General features: G+C 39.9%; 1 protein-coding gene across 1 annotated transcript in view; it reads right to left on the minus strand.

The window, feature by feature from the left end:
* Window positions 1-665: 665 nt before the first annotated feature.
* The window catches only part of LOC105695379 (elongation factor-like GTPase 1), a 69,067-nt gene continuing 51,629 nt past the window's right edge, over window positions 666-18,103 (minus strand). Inside the window, exon 4 of the mRNA XM_012416906.2 lies at window positions 666-757. Within this exon, the coding sequence (XP_012272329.1) occupies window positions 723-757 (35 nt within the window). The 3' untranslated portion in view covers window positions 666-722. The remainder of the gene's footprint in view (window positions 758-18,103) is intronic.

Raw genomic sequence — 18,103 nt, forward strand, 5'->3', positions numbered from 1 at the left:
GTATAAAGGAGAGAATATTGGTAATTAATGCTAGGACGTATATATTTTAGACATACGTGTTTATTTCACTGGTCAGTTAAGAGGATATGAAAGGCGCTGAAGAATTTAATCGACGTCTATAAAGTAATATTCATCGGTGCCCTTTTTGGTGGTAATGACGTTTTGAATGCTCAAGTGGTAACATAAGCTGCCGCGTCCCGTTACCGACATTTATGTTTATGTCGAAGTCTTTTACAGTCTACGTTGAGAATTATACGAAATGCAGCGTTTCATATGTCATTTCGGTAAAGTAATGATAAAGAGATCGATGTAAAACTGCCGAAATCCCGTGAATTCATTATTCTAACTTGCAATTAATGGTGAATATATTTCTCATATTTTCCCATATGACTGTAATATTCCATTTCTACGGTATTCCAAATTGTTCGAGCTAGGTCCTGAAACTCTTCATTTTCGATTCTAAGCCTCCAGGAAGCGTAAAACATCGAAAGCGTGCCCGGACCCCGCCATGTTGGTTCTAGTCCACGATAAGTAAATAATTTTTTTTTTATGAGAAATGTAATTTCGCGAGTTTCAGGACTTACCTTAGGGTCTCCATATTCACGTTTTAAAGTATGAAACGATTTGACACACCCAGTTCTATGAAAAGTTTTATGAACGATCGAGCTTTCGGATGCCACTTTCACATCCCCTTAATTTGATGTAATTATATTATATTTTACTCACTGGTCTTCCCTGAGGGGCGTCTGCGACTTACCTGGAACAGAAGGAGAAATTCATGAGAAACTCGAGGGGGGATAAAAATCGGTATCTTTTAACGATCGATAAGTAATGAGAACGATAAGGGGAAGGATAAAGAGCGGCTCCGCCGGGGAATTCCTGCAGATCCCTGGCAGGCTTCGCATCGGCCTGAAATCGGTAAAGTCGGGATCGTTAGTGGTCGGTAATAGAGGGGTGCGCACAGGGGAGAGAAAACCGTCCAGGACCGCGCAGGACTTAATGGCTCCTCGGCCAGAAAGTAATAAATCCGGGAACGATGCACTATTTGAACACCCCTTAGGCCCATCCATTATACGAACACCTCGCTCGTTTGTCCAGTTTTCCCACGGGGATGTTTTATTCACGGAAAAAGTGGGGATAATGAAACGAAAAAGGATTTAATGTGCGACCATGGATCGGCCTAATTATCGTTCCACGTTGCATAAATATTTATTTCTTCCGGAGTTGACAGTCCCGTTAGGCGTTTCTTTTAAGTTACTGCACGGCCAACGTGGAATATACGTATATTAATCGTATATTAATGTTTATTGAACGTATGGAAGATATGTATAGATATCTATAAACTCTATTTTTGATATACTCAAAGGCTAGATGGTATGGATATGGTACGTAGTATATACATATATCGTAGATATCTACAATAGATGGTCTATAGATATTCGTATGCATTTGTAAAAAAATTTAATTCGTAACACTTTTTGAACAGAGTCTGCTTGAAAACTTGTTCGGTACAGCTGTGCAGACAAATCCTGCTGGTTTTGACACGGGAAATGTACATTTTGTATGCGTCATTAAAAAAGGAGATATTTGTAGAGCAATGGTGGATATATCATTTTCATCTACAATATATATCCTTTAAATATTTTTTTATGCGGATGATGGATGATGTACATTTGCTATATCTATAGACCTAATTTGGACAATTAATTTACGTACATTCCATTTCATGAGCTGCATGGGCTGTGATGTCACTGCAAAATCCATCCACCCATAAAATCTAACACTTTTCATTTGAAAAACTCAATTTTTAAAAAATAAGTCCATCCTGACGTCACTTCAAAATCCATCCACAAAAATGAACAAAATTTTTCGGAGCAGCTTAAGGTACAACCGAAGTCATTCGATTCGGAGATTTCGATGCGCGAAGGTGGATCTTCCAAGTAATACTCAGGGAGCCTAAAATCTAATAACACTTTTCATTCGAAAAAATTAACTTTTTCAAAAATAAGGTCCATCGTGACGTCACTTCAAATCTATAAAAAAAAAATTGAATAAAAATTTTTCGGAGCATCCTAAGGTCCAACCGCAGTCATTCGAGTCGGAGATTTCGATGCGCGAACGAAGGCGAAACTTCCAAGCAATACTCAAGGAGCCTAAAATCTAATAACACTTTTCATTCGAAAAAAAATGAACATTTTAATAATAAGGTCCATCGTGACGTCATTTGAAAATCCACCCATAAAAATGAATGAAGTTTTTCGGAGCATCCTAAGGCTCAACCGCAGTCATTCGAGTCGGAGAATTCGATGCGCGAACGAAGGTGAAACTTCCAAGCAATACTCAGGGAGCATAAAATCGGTTCGACTCGGTGATCCCCTTAAACCCCTCGGGGAAGGTCTCCGGCAGTTTCTCGAGCTCGGGGCGCGAAAAGTAAGAAATCGCCAGAGCTTGAGGGAAAATCTCGCCGCGGCGATCGCGCGGAAAGATGGCGGCCAAGGAATCGGTGAACGAGCCAGGGTTCGACGAACGAACCACCTCGAGAGCCCATCTTTGCCGGGTTCCAGAGGTTCGCCGTTCTTTCGCTTACTCTAATAACAGACGATTGCACCTACCGCCACGCTTCTTGCCTCCCTTGCCTTCCTGGAGCCTCCGACGCCATTTTCTTCCCCGCCATCTTTTATTTCCTCTCGGGAACGCGGATCGATTTTGCGAAGCCGCTCCATTTCGGCCAATTCTGAACTTTCAACGTCTCTCTCTCTCTCCTTCTTTCTCACATTTAAGGTGATATGAAAGGCGCTGAGAAATTTAATCGACCTCGGTAGATTTATATTCATCTATACCCTTTTTGGGGTTACGCCATTTTGTCACGTTACCGAGATTTATGTTTATGTTCAAGTCTTTTACAGTCTACGTTGAGAATTATGCGAACTGAAGCATTCCATTACGTCATTTCGATAAAGTATTGATAAAGAGATCGACGTAAAACTGTGGAAAATCCCGTGAATTCAGGACTTTTGATCCTCTAATGTACCGACAGCGCCATCTGTGACGTTTAGCTGCAACTAAATTTTTTCTCTAAAAACAAACGTTGCCCACAGAACGAGCCAGCATTCTCTTGCAATTGTTTGCGAAAGTATTTTCCATATTTTCCCATATGACTCTGTAATATTCCATTTCTACGGTATTCTATATTGTTCGAGCTAGGTCCTGAAACTCTTCATTTTCGATTCTCACCCTCCAAGAAGCGTAAAACATCGAAAACGTGCCCAGACCACGCCATGTTGGTTCTGGTCCGTCATAAATAAATAAATTTTTGATGAAAAATGAAATTTCATGAGTCTCAGGATTTACTTTAGGGCCTTTATATCCACGTGGTCCAATCTGAAACGAATCGGTACACCCAATTCGGAGAATACTTATATGAACGATTTGACATATATATATANTATATGTGCCCATAATTATGAAAGTGGTCTAAGTCAAAATTAAAAAAAAATGAATTTATCAGTTATTTCACGCCATATTATTTCAAACGAGATTAATTCAATGTAATTTCGAAACAAAAAATATATGACTTAGACCACTTTCATAATTATGAGCACATATCACCTTAATATGATATAAAAGGCGCAGAGAAATTCAATCGACGTCGATAAAATAAAATTCATCTAATACTTTCCCGAACGATTTGACCTCTCAAATGCATCTAGGCTGATTCTTTCATATCACAGAGAGAAAAAGTGCATTTCCAATTAATCCGTTTGCTGTATTTATTTAATTTATTTTATCGCTGGAATTCTCCACTTTTTCCGACCTCGAGGTATATCTTGAACTCGGACTTAATTACAAGTACCGAGGATTCCCGTCACGTATCGTTTGCACTTGCTACTTCTCGTACGTTTCTCTGACAAGTGGATAATGAGTTTCACCGACCCGCCCCTTATTATTATTATCGGTATGTATATATACGTGTACGCATATGGAGCGCTCCTCGACTTGAGAAGATTCCGAGACGAGGGAAAAAAGAAAAAGAAAAAGGAAAAGACTTCCGCGGATTGTGAACGCCGGGATTTATAATTGCCTGTTAAAAATTACAAATTATGGGGAGAATTTTTTTATCGCTAATTAATAAATGGGAGGTAATAAGTAAGGAATATGTAGAGGTCCTCGGGGTACAGTTACCTCTCCCATGTTGGTGCACGTAACTGTTGTTACAGTGCCGATTACATATCAATGTCGCTGTTAATTAATATAGGTGTGAAGATTGTATGTTCGTTCCCTGTTAAAAGTGTTCATTAAATTTGGGGACTCTTAGAACTTATGACTATAGCAAAAGAATAAATTTCATATCAGGGTTGATGAATATTATTTCTTTGAAAAAAATTAAATATCACGATTAAAATCACGATTTTTTGTTTGTAATCACGTATAAAAGTTTGTTAAAATCACGATTAAAATAACGAATTTGTTTAAATTGTAATAAAAATTACGATCAAAATAACGAATTTTGTTAAATATCTTAATTATTTAAATAAACTTCTCATTTATGAGATCAGGGTAAAATCGACATTAATCAAAACTTGTCATAATTTGTTAGGTTAAATAAATTGTAATAATTGTGAAGGAATGTTGCATCCAATTATAATCGAGTTTATTTGCGTTAAATAATTATCCTTTTGAGTCAACAAAATATTCCTTCAGTACTATTAAAGAAATGTTTAATTTGTTTAAATCGTGATTAAAATCACAAATTTGTTTAAATCGTGATTAAAATCACAAATTTGTTTAAATCGTGATTAAAATCTCGAACTTGTTTAAATCGTGATCAAAATCACGAATTTGTATAAATCGTGATTAAAATTACGAATAAAATCGCGAATTTCGTAAAATATCTTAATTATTTAAATAAACTCATTTATGAGATCGGGGTAAAATCGACACTACTCGAAACTTGTCATAATTTGTTTCCTCAAATAAATTGTAACAATTATTAAGGAATGTTGCCTCCAAATTGAATCGAGTGCATTTGCGTTAAATAATTATCCTTGAAGCAAGTACTATTAAAATGCATCCTTCGAGTCAGTACCATTAAAGAAATGTTATTCTGGTTCGATGAGATCTCTTTCTCGATGTAGGGTATCGAGAAGTATTAACCTAAAAATATGTCGCCATAAAGTATTGTTTACAACCGGTGCAATTGAAATCAGAGAAATAAACGGGGAGGGAAAATAAGGTCGTAAACGGATGTTTACAAGTACATCAATTTAAGTGCTCACCAAATGGCCATGACCCTGAAATTAAATTTTTTTTTCACCGCGGATGTGGAGCGCCAAAGAGCCGTTTTGGAGTGAGCCCGTTACTTCCGCTTATTAATGCCCTCACACACCGGGTGTACGTCAAGATCTGCATCATAATGCTCGACCGGAATCCCGAAAAGAGAGTGACTAAGTCGCCCGTTGACATAACCTCTAGAACGGAAGAGGGACGCCATGGGAGCGTCATTATCCCATTCCGTTATGGTAAAGGGGAGGAATGGAAAGAAAAAAAAAATTGCCCAAGAGATTAGCCACGGTTGTATATACCTACTATGTATATGGGCATGTCTATGTACTACATATACATGCCCTAAAAAAAGTTAAGAAAAATACAAATGCGTTAAAAACAATTGCACGGTTTCGTCCTAACCATCCCTTCAGGGAGTAAAAAGGGGTAAAATGTGTTTTTCCAAATTTTATTACCTAATAATATATAATTTTATTATCAAAGAAAAATAACGTATCCTTATTTTTTTACCTGAATACGGACACAGAAGTACGGATGCCTAAAAACCAATTGTTTCCAATTGTGAGTTGGTTCTTGGCGATACCAAAATGGCGGCTGCTGCGTCGCCATATCCGTCCTGAAAAGGGGGGAGGGAAAGAAAGGAAAAATTACCCGTGAAACTTAATCCAACTAGATCTTTACTTATAGATTTTAGTAGATTTCAGTTAAAATGTCTTCGATAGTGTCACGGAGTCGGTTTCTCACGGTACCAAAATGGCGGCCGTTGCGTCGCCATATGCGTCCCGAAAAAATCGGAGGAAAAGAAAGAATTATCCGTGAAACTGAATACAACTAGATCTTGACTTATAGATTTAAGTAGATTTCAGTTAAAATGTCTTCGCTAGTGTCACGGAGTCGGTTTCTCGCGGTACCAAAATGGCGGCCGTTGCGTCGCCATATGCGTCCCGAAAAAATCGGAGGAAAAGAAAGAATTACCCGTGAAACTGAATACAACGAACTTTATTCATAGATTTTAGTAGATTTCAGTTAAGATGTCTTCGCTAGTGTCGCGGAGTCGGTTTCTCGCGGTACCAAAATGGCGGCCGTTGCGCCCATTTCGCGCTCGTCTAGAGACGCTTTGTAGGACGTCATGTAACATCGGCCAATTACCGGCGGCGACGAATCGCGAGCGGGTTTCTCCTCGTACCTTTGAAGAAAGGAGAAAAGGGAGCGAGTAAGACGAAAAAGTAGGAAAAAAATGGAGAAGCATTGTACGCCGCGAGAAGACTCCCACGCACGGAAACCGTGTCGAGGGAGATACTATGTAGATTACTTCGTGTCACAGTTTCCGAGGGCGATCTCTCGCATCAGGGAAAGTATCGGCTCGTTACGAGTTTCCATCCGGATGTGCGCGATTTGTAGATACATGTATGCTAAGAGACATGAACGTAAGAATGTATGTACGGAGCCCAGAGTCCCATCTTACAAGGAAGGTGTCCAGGTCGATCTCTCCGACTCGATTTCTTTCATAATACGTTTCAGTAGATTTTGGTTATGGTCTAGACTAAGTTAAAAAATCTTCTTCCAAAATCCAAACTTTGAGATGTGTCAGGACAATTCTTAGATGATCACGAGGGATGTGTCAAAGTTTCAAACAGTTTGGTCCAATACCCTTAAAAAAAAGTGTTTTATTCAAATCGACTGATTTGGGAGGGGTTTCACCTCACCATAACATTAAACGTACCGAGATTTAGTATATACACTACATCAGTATGTTTAGTATACATACATACATTTAGTATGTATACTACAGGTATATATAACCTATTTGTACCGCAACCGATCAAATGACCGGTCTTTAGATATGGACTTTATTTTTTCTGATTGAACGGGGAAACATTGATCCTAGGTAGGAAATGTTAAAGAAAGTAACTTTAAAGTAATTATTAAGGAAAAATAAATTTTTTTCCATTACTATAAAAGAAAAAAGAAGAACTTAAGGAATCCGGAGCGGGACGGAAGGCGTCCCGGGTGTCCGGACGGTCCGCGGCGGACGTCTTGGCGTAATTGGCTGGGATCCCGGGGAAACGGTACTAACGGGCACGCACCATGAATTACATCCTAACGCGGTTTAATATCCGATGTCAGGTGCGTGCAGTCTGCGGCCTTGCGGAGATATAACGGCCCGCGAGTATGCATACGAGTACGTAGACTGGGAGACATCAATGCCCTCCCATCCTGCACAGGCGATGCCGTATCTGCAGGGGAGGCATTCATGTCCGCCATTGTACACTGAGAGACATCGATGCCCTCTCATCCTGCACAGGCGATGCCGTATCTGCAGGGGAGGCATTCATGTCCGCCACTGTGCACCAGGTGACCCAATTGTGTCCTCTTTTTATTCCTCCTCCATTTCTCTTCCTGGATATCCTCCTTTTGCATAGATGCGCCGATAAAGCCGCTCGCAGGGGAAAATAAGAGGAAAACGCGAAACTNTGGGGGGGGGGGGAATGTAGGCAGGGAAAAGTACACCGAGAAAAATGTGGTAATTGAAATCAAATAAATGTGCCTATTTAGAAATCGGATAGTTGACTAAAGTGAAATTCTCAATGGTTGACAGTAATTATTTCTTTACGGGAATTAAATTTGAAGTACTTTAGACTAAAGGAAAAATTTTTAAAATAAGTGAAATTCTACCGGGTTCATATGTGACTGAAATTTATTCGCCTTCAGTTGTACATTTTTCTCAGGGTATCCGGAATTATTATCGAGGGATTTTATTTACGTTTATTTTGAGATCGATGCTCAGGAAACCCATGAAGTGGAATATACGTACATTAATCGTATAGATTAGGTCTATAGGTATAGCAAATGTATATCGTCTATCAGCCACCTGAAAAAAAATCTAATGGATATATATAAATATCTGTGTCTATTGTAGATGAAAATTATGTATCCACTATTGCCCTACAAATGTCTACTTATTTCTTGAGGCATACGAAATGTACATTTTCTGTGTCAGAAACAACAGGATTTGTCTGCATAGCTGTACTAAACAAGTTCTCAAACAGACTCTGCTCAAAAAGTGTTATGAATTTAATTTTTTTTATAAATACATATGAATATCTACAGACCATCTATTGTAGATATCTGCGATGTATTTATTATGTATCATGTCCGGACATCAAGCCTTTGAGCGTATCTAAAATAATGTTCATAGATATCCATATATATCTTACATACGTTCAATAAACATTTATATTGGAAGGATTTATTAATTAAAAAATATTTAAACATTTATATTGGAACATTTATAAGGATATATATTTATTTTCGCCTCGATTGTTTATCTACATATTTATAGAAATGAAAAATTGGAATTTCATAAAAAAGGGTCATTTTAACATCCAAAAAATATTGATTAGGTCCTTACAGAATTCGCCTCGATTGTTTATCTATATCATGACCGCAGGGGAGGAAAAATCGCGATTCGTGTGAAAAGTTGGACGTTAGTGGAAAAAACAAAAAAGTAGGAAAATAATGACAAAAAGCGAAGGTCGCGCTCTGGGAAATCGGCGGGTTGTGAAATCGCAAGGTTTACCGAGACGGCAATTGGTTTATCAAAGATGAACCATTCCGTAAGAAAGTGCACTCGCGTCCTCTCTTCGGTTGCGTTTGTGGTCAAAGGTTGACCACAAAACGCGGCGGGAACAGACGTAACGCTTTAGCCACGCAATTGCGTGAGACTTTCGCGCGCACTTTCTTCTTCACTTGCGGCTGCATTTCATCTGTTCCGCTTCCCTCCCTTTTTTGTCCCAACGTCAACAAATTTCCTCGGCACGGTGCAAAAAAGGATCCTCGCCATTCCGCGAAATTGATTCTTAAAATTACCCGCAAGAAATCGCTCTTCTTATCTAAATTAGATGACCAAGACAAAGAAGGGGTAAGTTGGGTTACAAGTACAGATTTTTGCTGCATCGAATTCTCTCCACCATCTTAAAGCCAAATTTTCTCCATTATTCAATTTTTCTTAGCGAATTTTTATTTCCCTCTTTGCAACTGCATTTCATCTGTTCCGTTTCCTTCTCTCTTCTGTCCCGTCGACAAATTTCCTCTGAATTGTGCAAAAAAGGAAACCTTCACCGTTTCGCAAAATTGATTCTTGAAATTACCCGCAAGAAATCGCTCTTCCTCTCGAAATTAGACGACTAACAAGTAGACTAACTAACTAAGAAGAAGACTAACAAATTTCCTCTGAATTGTGCAAAGAAAGAAACCTTCACCGTTCCGCAAAATTGATTCTTGAAATTACCCGTAAGAAATCGCTCTTCGCTAAATTAGATGATCAGAAAAAAAAAATAGAAATTCGAATTTGGTTTTTTTTTCGCTCCAGCGAATTCTCTCACTTTTCTCCGAAAATCGAATTTTCTCCATTACCTAACATTCTGCCGCGATTTTTATTCCTCTCCTCGCAATAATGCGGCCTTTTGTTATTCTTTTCCCGACGAGCGATTGACTATTTTTACGACGCGGCGGAAGTGCTTCCGGAAAAACCGCTCGCGGTAACGCTTCCGTCCGATGTTTTCCGCCGAATCGATCGCAATTTCCCGGGGCATGCGTGTTTTCGTTCCTTCTTTTTTTGCCTTTTAATTCCTCTTTCCCCTTTCCCTGCAACAATGGTCGGTCGGAAGCAACGGACCGAGGAGAGATCTGTGCGTTTGCGTGAGTGCATCCGCGCGGAATGCACCGCACGGTGGAAAAGAAAAGAAAACTGCAAGCTCACTTTTATTGAGCAGGGTGGTAGGGAAAATCCCCTGGGAAATGCCTCTCAAGCAATGAAAAATTTCACTTTTTCGATTTTTCAATGAGTCGTTTTATCTCGACATTCCATTCCTACAGTGTTAAAATAAAAATACAATAGTTTTGTTATAAATTTTCTTATAAATTTAAGACTCATCTCTCCACGTCATTTTACAAAATTATAACAAATCGAATTATAAGTTTGTTTAGAAATTTGTAATAAATATATATTAGTAGAAAGTGGGGAAAGTCCCCTGGAAAATGCCTCTCAAGCAATGAAAAATTTTACTTTTTCGATTTTTCAATGAGTCGTTGTTTCTTCTTTCTTTCTTCAACGACATATCGTTGTCTCGCACTAAAAGGATTAAATTTTGTTAACATCAAAACATAAATTAGTTCCAGAATTATCTGTAAAAACGTTGCAAAACTTATTTAAAGTGCCCATAGATCCCCTGGTCGCGTCGAACAAGATGGCGGCGCAGATTCTCTATACGACGCTAAAACGACGATATATCGTCGTCCGGCACTAAGAGGATTAAATTTTGTTAACATCAAAACATAAATTAGTTCCAGAATTATCTCTAAAAACGTTGCAAAACTTATTTAAAGTGCCCATAGATCCCCTGGTCGCGTCGAACAAGATGGCGGCGCAGATTCTCTATACGACGCTAAAACGACGATATATCGTCGTCCGGCACTAAGAGGATTAAATTTCGTTAACATCAAAACATAAATTAGTTCCAGAATTCTTTAAAAAGGAAGCAAAACTTATTTAAAGTGCCCATAGATCCCCTGGTTGTCTCGAACAAGATGGCGGCGCAGATTCTCCAGACTCCCATGCGCCATCTTTCGGCCGGGGGCGAAATTAACGCCAGGTCGACTGTCTTGCGCGCGCATATTCCGCAGTATTACGAGTTCTGCCAAGTGGGACAGTCGCAGCCTCGGCGGGGAGGGTCGGGGCGAAAAGAAGAAGAAAAAGGAGGCGGGGGTCCTTTAACCGGGACACCCGGGCGCGAACGCGATGCAAGGTGATGCAACGCAACGGTCTCATTGTCAGCGCGGCGCATCGGGAAGCTCCAGGCCTGTGTGCCACTAGGCATAAGAAACGGTACCTCTCCCATAAACGCGGCCTTTCGGTCTCTGCGCATGCCCGAACGACGGCGGTGCGCGCGCATCCGCGAAGTCGCGCTCCGATTGGTGCGTCCCTGTTTGCATATAGTCATCTGAATCCCACACTAAAACCATCGATGGTGGGTGGATCGTCCTAGATCGATCCAATACCTTAGCGTTAATTTAGAATTAGATTTAGATTAATTAATAAATCCCATCCCCTTAAGGTGATATGAAAGTGTGACGTATACATACCAAAAAGTGAAAATATTTATAAAACTTTTCTCCAAACTGGGTGCACCTAATAATCTACAAACTTTAGGCCGTGATTATGGATGTTCTAAGAAAGAACGCGCTGCCCGTAAAACTTCATTTTTCGAAAAAAAAAAAAAAAGGATCTTTCGGTTCTTGTCCGAGATAAATACAACATTTTTTATTCGAAAAAATGACATTTTACGAGCAGCGCGTTATTCCTTAAGAGCCTCCATAATCACGTGTTAGAGTTTCAGATAATTCCGTGCACCCAGTTTGGAGAAAAGTTTTATAAATATTTCGACTATTTGTGTGTATATATCACTTTCATATCACCTTAATCACCGCACCAACGAGAAACGAGGATAGGAACCCACATATATATACCGAGGCTGTAAATGTCCTTTCCACCCTATGTACGTATTTGGCGCGAAACTCACCCTAGTTGGTGCGTCTCGGTGGCGCGCCGCGAGATGGCGGTAGCGGCGCCGCGATGCGCGCGCACCGCTAATTCGAAGCCCATTCGCGAGCTCCTTATAAAGTGAATCGGAAAAAAGGGGCCCCGGCGTTGAGGATGACCCTTAGTTTCTTGTCTAACATTATTGTGCCCGATAAACTCGGGGCCCATTACCGAGGCTAACAGGGCAGATTCGTATCTCGCGAGTGCGTACTCCGGCCATTATGGGTACGCCATGGGTTCTTGAACCGGGCGATATCGATACCCGGTGGACGGTACCCCATGTATCCATAAAGGCGACAGCCCGTGCACCGCCATTCACGTTTATTATATACCGAGTGTACCGTAATTCTGGCTAGAGGAGAGGAAAATTGTAAAACCGGCATTGAGACGCTGACGGGACGACAGCGTTTATTGCTCATTACCGTCACACATCCCCATTCGCGTTATTACTCCCGCCGCGTTCCCCCGTCCAACATCCCTCTTAATCGGCTTTATTACGCCATTCAGTTTCCCGGGATTAATCGCTACCGTCCTCTGAGTAAAAATGTTCATTCTACGCGAAATTAAGGTTAGGTGAAACATGAGAAGAGATTTTATCCACATCGGCGAAAAAGGTTCTTCGGAATATCTGCGTTATCCAGGCAACCCATGATGTGGAATATACGTAAATTAATCGTCTAAATTAGGTCTATAGGTATAGCAAATGTATATCGTCTATGATCCACCTAAAAAAAGATCTGATGTATATAAATAAATATCTGTGTCTATTGCAGATGAAAATTATATATCCACTATTGCTCTACAAATATCTACTTATTTCTTGACGCATACAAAGTGTACATTTTCTGTGTCAAAAACGGCAGGATTTGTCTGCATAGCTGTACTGAACAAGTTCTCAAGCAGACTCTGCTCAAAAAGTGTTATGAATTTAATTTTTTTTACAAATACATATAAATATCTACAAACCATCTATTGTAGATATTTAAGATATAATTATTACGTACCATGTCCGGACATCAAGCCTTTGAGTGTATCTAAAATAAAGTTCATAGATATCCATACATGTCTTACATACGTTCAATAAACATTTATATACGATTAATTTACGGATATTCCACGTTCAGCGGCGCCTGCGTACCCACGTTCGTATTTATATTATACCAACACCCCTTCGGTAGCCTAAAATAAAAAATTGTAAATAAAAAATATGTTGTAAAACATGAAGTTTTAAGAGTGTCAGGACCTTCCTTATAGTCCCTATATTCACCTTGAAAAGTTTGAAACGATTCCGGTACGCCCTGTTCGAAGAAAAGTTTCATGAACAAAATTGACCTTTCGGATTAGGACAAATGAAAAGAATCATGAAAATCGGTTTACCCGGGGGCAAGTCATGCGTAAAGATACATAAAAAGAAATATACAGGTCGAGGAGATAACCCCCTTTTCTTCAGTCGGTTAAAAAAAGTGATCCTTCTGAATTCCAGGTGCCAAGCGGCGCCACAGAGGGGTCGGGGGTCACCGCGAGTGCGGCGAGGGGTGACAGGGCGCGGCGAGCGGCCCTCGGCAAGATGGCGCCCAGCCGCGTGTGGAGCTTGGGGCTGCTGCTGACCCTCTCAGGGAGCCTGGCGCTGCCGGCGAGCCAGCAGGCCGCGAGCCGCGGGCCGGCGGCGCGGCCGAAGCAGACCAGCCCGGCGCCGCCGGGACTGGCCGCCACTACGGCCGCGACCCTCGCAGGCGCCCTCCCTAGCGCCCTCGCTAGCGCCGCGGCCGGCGCGAGAGTGAAGCCCGCCGCCTCGGCTCCGGCCAAGAACGCGACTAAGCCCGCCGAGCCGCCTGGCTCGCTCAAGGAGACCCGCGAGTCGCCCAGCAAGATTCGCCCGCAGATCAAGCTGACCACCAACTACACCAGCGCCAGCGAGGTGAGTGGCGACTCTCGTAAACTTACAAGCGGAAATAAAAAACTGGATTTCCTTAACACTGGAACTACCAAGGCTAGTCAAAATTAGAGTTCTAAATCCAGTAAGTTACGTCAGAAACGAAGAGAAATTCCCGGTAATTTATCGGTAATTTCTCCGAAGCCTTTTTTATCGAGAAATTATGAGAATTTGAATTTTTCAACAGAGCGAACGAGAGGTTTCGATTAGCTATAGAGAAACATCGTAGAGGGGAATTTCCGTTGTACGTTCTCCGTAGCCAATCAAAACCTCCCATTCGCTTCGTCGCAGAATGAAATATCAGTTCGTTTGAAACAAATCGCATGGAATTTTCCGTGAAGTTGTACATACGTGAATATTTTTAGCTGGAGGTAAATACGACCCTATAATCAATATTTTCTAATAGTAATTATTACTCTTTAGCTTGAACTTTGAAGTTGATTGAAAAAAAAAGGTATTTAAACGGAGAAACCTAAAGTATATATAACAAAATTAACGTTCTCTTAAATTCTCAATGTTCCCGGTAACTTACGGTATGTTTCACAGTTACCTTCTCCAATTTAATGTTACCGAGAATCTTCGAACTCTAGTCAAAATGACTGGTTTCAAATGGCCCATCCTATACAAAAAAAAATCTGCCGGTAATTCTAGTGTTAAGGCGAAGTGAAATACGTAGAGGAACTTGATCGACGTCAATAAAGAGGATTTTTCTAAATGCATACGTTGCCGACGTTGGTTTTTATATCGATAGCTGTGTCGAATTATATTGGATATGTACCAAATGGCATACTCCACCTGTCGTTTTCATACAATAATTATAAAGAAATCCAAGTGAAACTCCAGAAATCCTCTGGATTCGTGCTTTCTGGGGCCCTAATTGACGGCAGAGGGACCCCCTGCGCCATCTGTGATTTCCAGGTCAATTGAATCTTCACTCCGAGACCTCGTATTTTCATCGTTTTGGAATAGAAGCGTATTTCCATCGTTTTGAAATAGAACTCCCTATTCCGTCGTGGGACTCAGGTGCGATTTTTTCGCGAGAACGCCCCCCGCCGGCTCGGCCGGGAGTTACGAGCATCCGCCGCGAGAGAGCGCGCGGGGTCGCTCGAGCCACATAAATCCCGCGGCCGACCTAATGGAAACCGGCGGAGGGGAATTTCACTAGGAAACCGAGCAGGGCATTGTATGGTAACGCACGTGTACGATCCCGTAGGAACCCTATTAATCTCGCCGGCTCGTCACGACGGGTATATATCGTCGGCCCGTCATTTTGCCCAAGCACGGGCCCGAATAGGAAACCACGACTTTAGACCGGAACCAGTAAATGACGCCCACTGAAAGAAACGCGATAAACCACGATCCGCCATTACTGGGGGAATGGGTGGAACTGTGGAAACGAACTCGGTTAGGTTATCTGGGAATATTCCAAGGGGGAGGGTTTGTTTATGAATAAGAAGCTTGAAAAATGTTAAAAATACCAGTGAGATGAATTATTGATCCTGTGAATGACACCTATTGAAAGAAATACGGCAAATGAGGTTTTGGATCCCTAGGGGAAAAATTGGAACTGTGGAAACGAACTCGGTTAGGGGAATATCCCAAGGGTGAGGGTTTGTTTATGAATGACAGGCTTGAAAAATGGTAAAAATACCAGTATCATGAATTATTGATCCCGTGAATGACGCCTACTGAAAGAAATACCATAAATATCGTTCTGATATTCCTAGGGAATAAATTGGAACTCTGGAATCGAGCTCAGTTTTAGGTTATCTTCGGAATATCTCAAGTGGGAGGGTATATGGACAAGAGATTAAAAAAATGAGTAAATTTGAATAAATAAAAAACACGATCATAAATCAGTGACGTCGCCCTCAATTTTAGGTTATCTTCTGAACACCCTACGCGAGAGTACTTCATTAAGAACTACAGGCTTGAAAAATGTCAAAAAATAGATAAATAAACACCAGGACCATAAATTAGTGGAACACCCCAGAAATGGTAATTCTCGAGTTGCGCTTCGGCGTTAAAAATGACGCTTTCGAAATCTTTAAGGACCGAAGCGGTGGGGAAAGTCAGCCGGTATAAATCTAACCTCAAACCTGCCGTAAATGTCCCTGCGTGTGAAGGAAACATTAATCGAGTGATTTCCTCTTGATTCACAAATTGGAAGGCAATGTCGCGTCCCATTCTTTAACATTATTCCATACTTTAACATCGTCTCATTCTTTTACAACTTCCCGAGCATGAAATAGTACAAGGAGACATAACCTATGGCCGGTTTCCAGTGTAGGGTAATTCCCCATTTTTCGATTTTAAATCAAGTTTTCTAATTTTACCACGTGAATTTGGAGGCCCTACAGTAGGTCCTAAAACTCATGAAATTTCATTTTTCATCAAAAATNTTAGAGCAGTTTGCAAGAAAATAAAGGAATTGTTGAAAGCTTATTAACAATTTTAGAGGAGACTTGTCCCGTTGCGAAATTCGTTGCAATCCACGTTTCGTTGCATCGCCGTGACTTGAGGTTAGATTCCCTTTTCATGCCTTTTTACGTAAGCATTCAGGTATTTCCAATTTATTGCAAAAAATAAATAAATATTACTATGGTAATGAGAAAAATAAGGAATATTATTTAAATGGCACATAAGCCTAATATTTTTTTTTATTACAAGGGTATATTTTTTATTAAAATTTGAGTTAAGGTCATCGGAGGTGGGTCCCATAAATCCCTGATATACCATTTTTTTTTTAACCAATCCTGATGGTTTTCTTTGAACAGTACCAAAGATATATTTTGGTAATTCCAAGAATAATTATTTGACTGAAGTAAATTCCTAGGAATTGAATGCAACATTTCCTCGGAATAACGATAATTCATATGACTTTATTACAGTCTAATAATTGTTCTTTGAATTAAGGAAATATTTCATCGGTCTAGTGAATTTCTTTTCGGTGCAAGACTAGTCAATGTGAAAGCAGTTCATTTAATTTCTTAAAATATATGATCTTTTCCCAAGACTTCGCGGTTAAAAGATTTTTATTTAATTGCTACAATAACACTAGGGTATAACGATCATGTAAAACGTTGACCGTCCTTTCTCTTATATTTTTGCGTAAGATTTTACCCGCGAAATGCGGCCGCGCTTGCCGGAAACCCCCATGAAAAAAAAGTCCCTAGGCTTGAGGAGAAACCGGGGAAACTTGGAAATAACGAGACGAGCGCATCTCCCTGATGACGGGTTAATCTCCGGTAAAGTGCACATCTCGATGGATCGCAATCGATAGTTGGGTGGAAAGAGTAGGTTATCAGGCCGATTATAGCTGAACAACTAGCCCAGGCAACTCATGAAGTGGAATATACGTAAATTAATCGTCTAAAGTAGGTCTACAGGTATAGCAAATGTATATCGTCTATCAGCCACCTTAAAAAAGATCTAATGTATATATATAAATATGTGTGTCTATTGTAGATGAAAATTATGTATCCACTATTGATCTACTAATATCTACTTATTTCTTTCCGCATGACCATGAAGTGGAATATACGTAAATTAATCGTCTAAATTAGGTCTATAGGTATAGCAAATGTATATCGTCTATCAGCCACCTAAAAAAAGATCTAATGTATATATATAAATATCTATGTCTATTGTAGATGAAAATGATGTATCCACTATTGATCTACTAATATCTACTTATTTCTTTCCGCATGACCATGAAGTGGAATATACGTAAATTAATCGTCTAAAGTAGGTCTACAGGTATAGCAAATGCATATCGTCTATGATCCACCTAAAAAATATCTAAAGGATATGTATAAATATCTATGTGTATTGTAGATGAAAATTATACATCCACTATTACTCTACAAATATCTACTTATTTCTTTCCGTATGACCATGAAGCGAAATATACGTAAATTAATCGTCTAAAGTAGCTCTACAGGTATAGCAAATGTATATCGTCTATGATCCATCTAAAAAAATATCTAAAGGATATATATAAATATCTATATCTATTGTAGATGAAAATTATATATCCACTATTGCTCTACAAATATCTACTTATTTGTTAACGCATACAAAATATATAATAGCTCTAGTAGAGATCTACCAAAGGTTAATCGACATCGTTGAAAATATGTTTAGAAAGATAGAAACGTTACAATTTTTCAAGTGACTTAATTTTACAATCACTTACGAGTTGTCTTTCAAGAATAAGTATACAACAAGATGCAATAAGTATCTTTAGCACCGATCAAGAAGTACCGATCTACATAGCTGTACTG

The sequence above is a fragment of the Orussus abietinus genome, unplaced genomic scaffold (genome assembly GCF_000612105.2).
Source record: "Orussus abietinus isolate OABI.00-Male unplaced genomic scaffold, Oabi_2.0 scaffold271, whole genome shotgun sequence".
NCBI lineage: Eukaryota > Metazoa > Arthropoda > Insecta > Hymenoptera > Orussidae > Orussus > Orussus abietinus.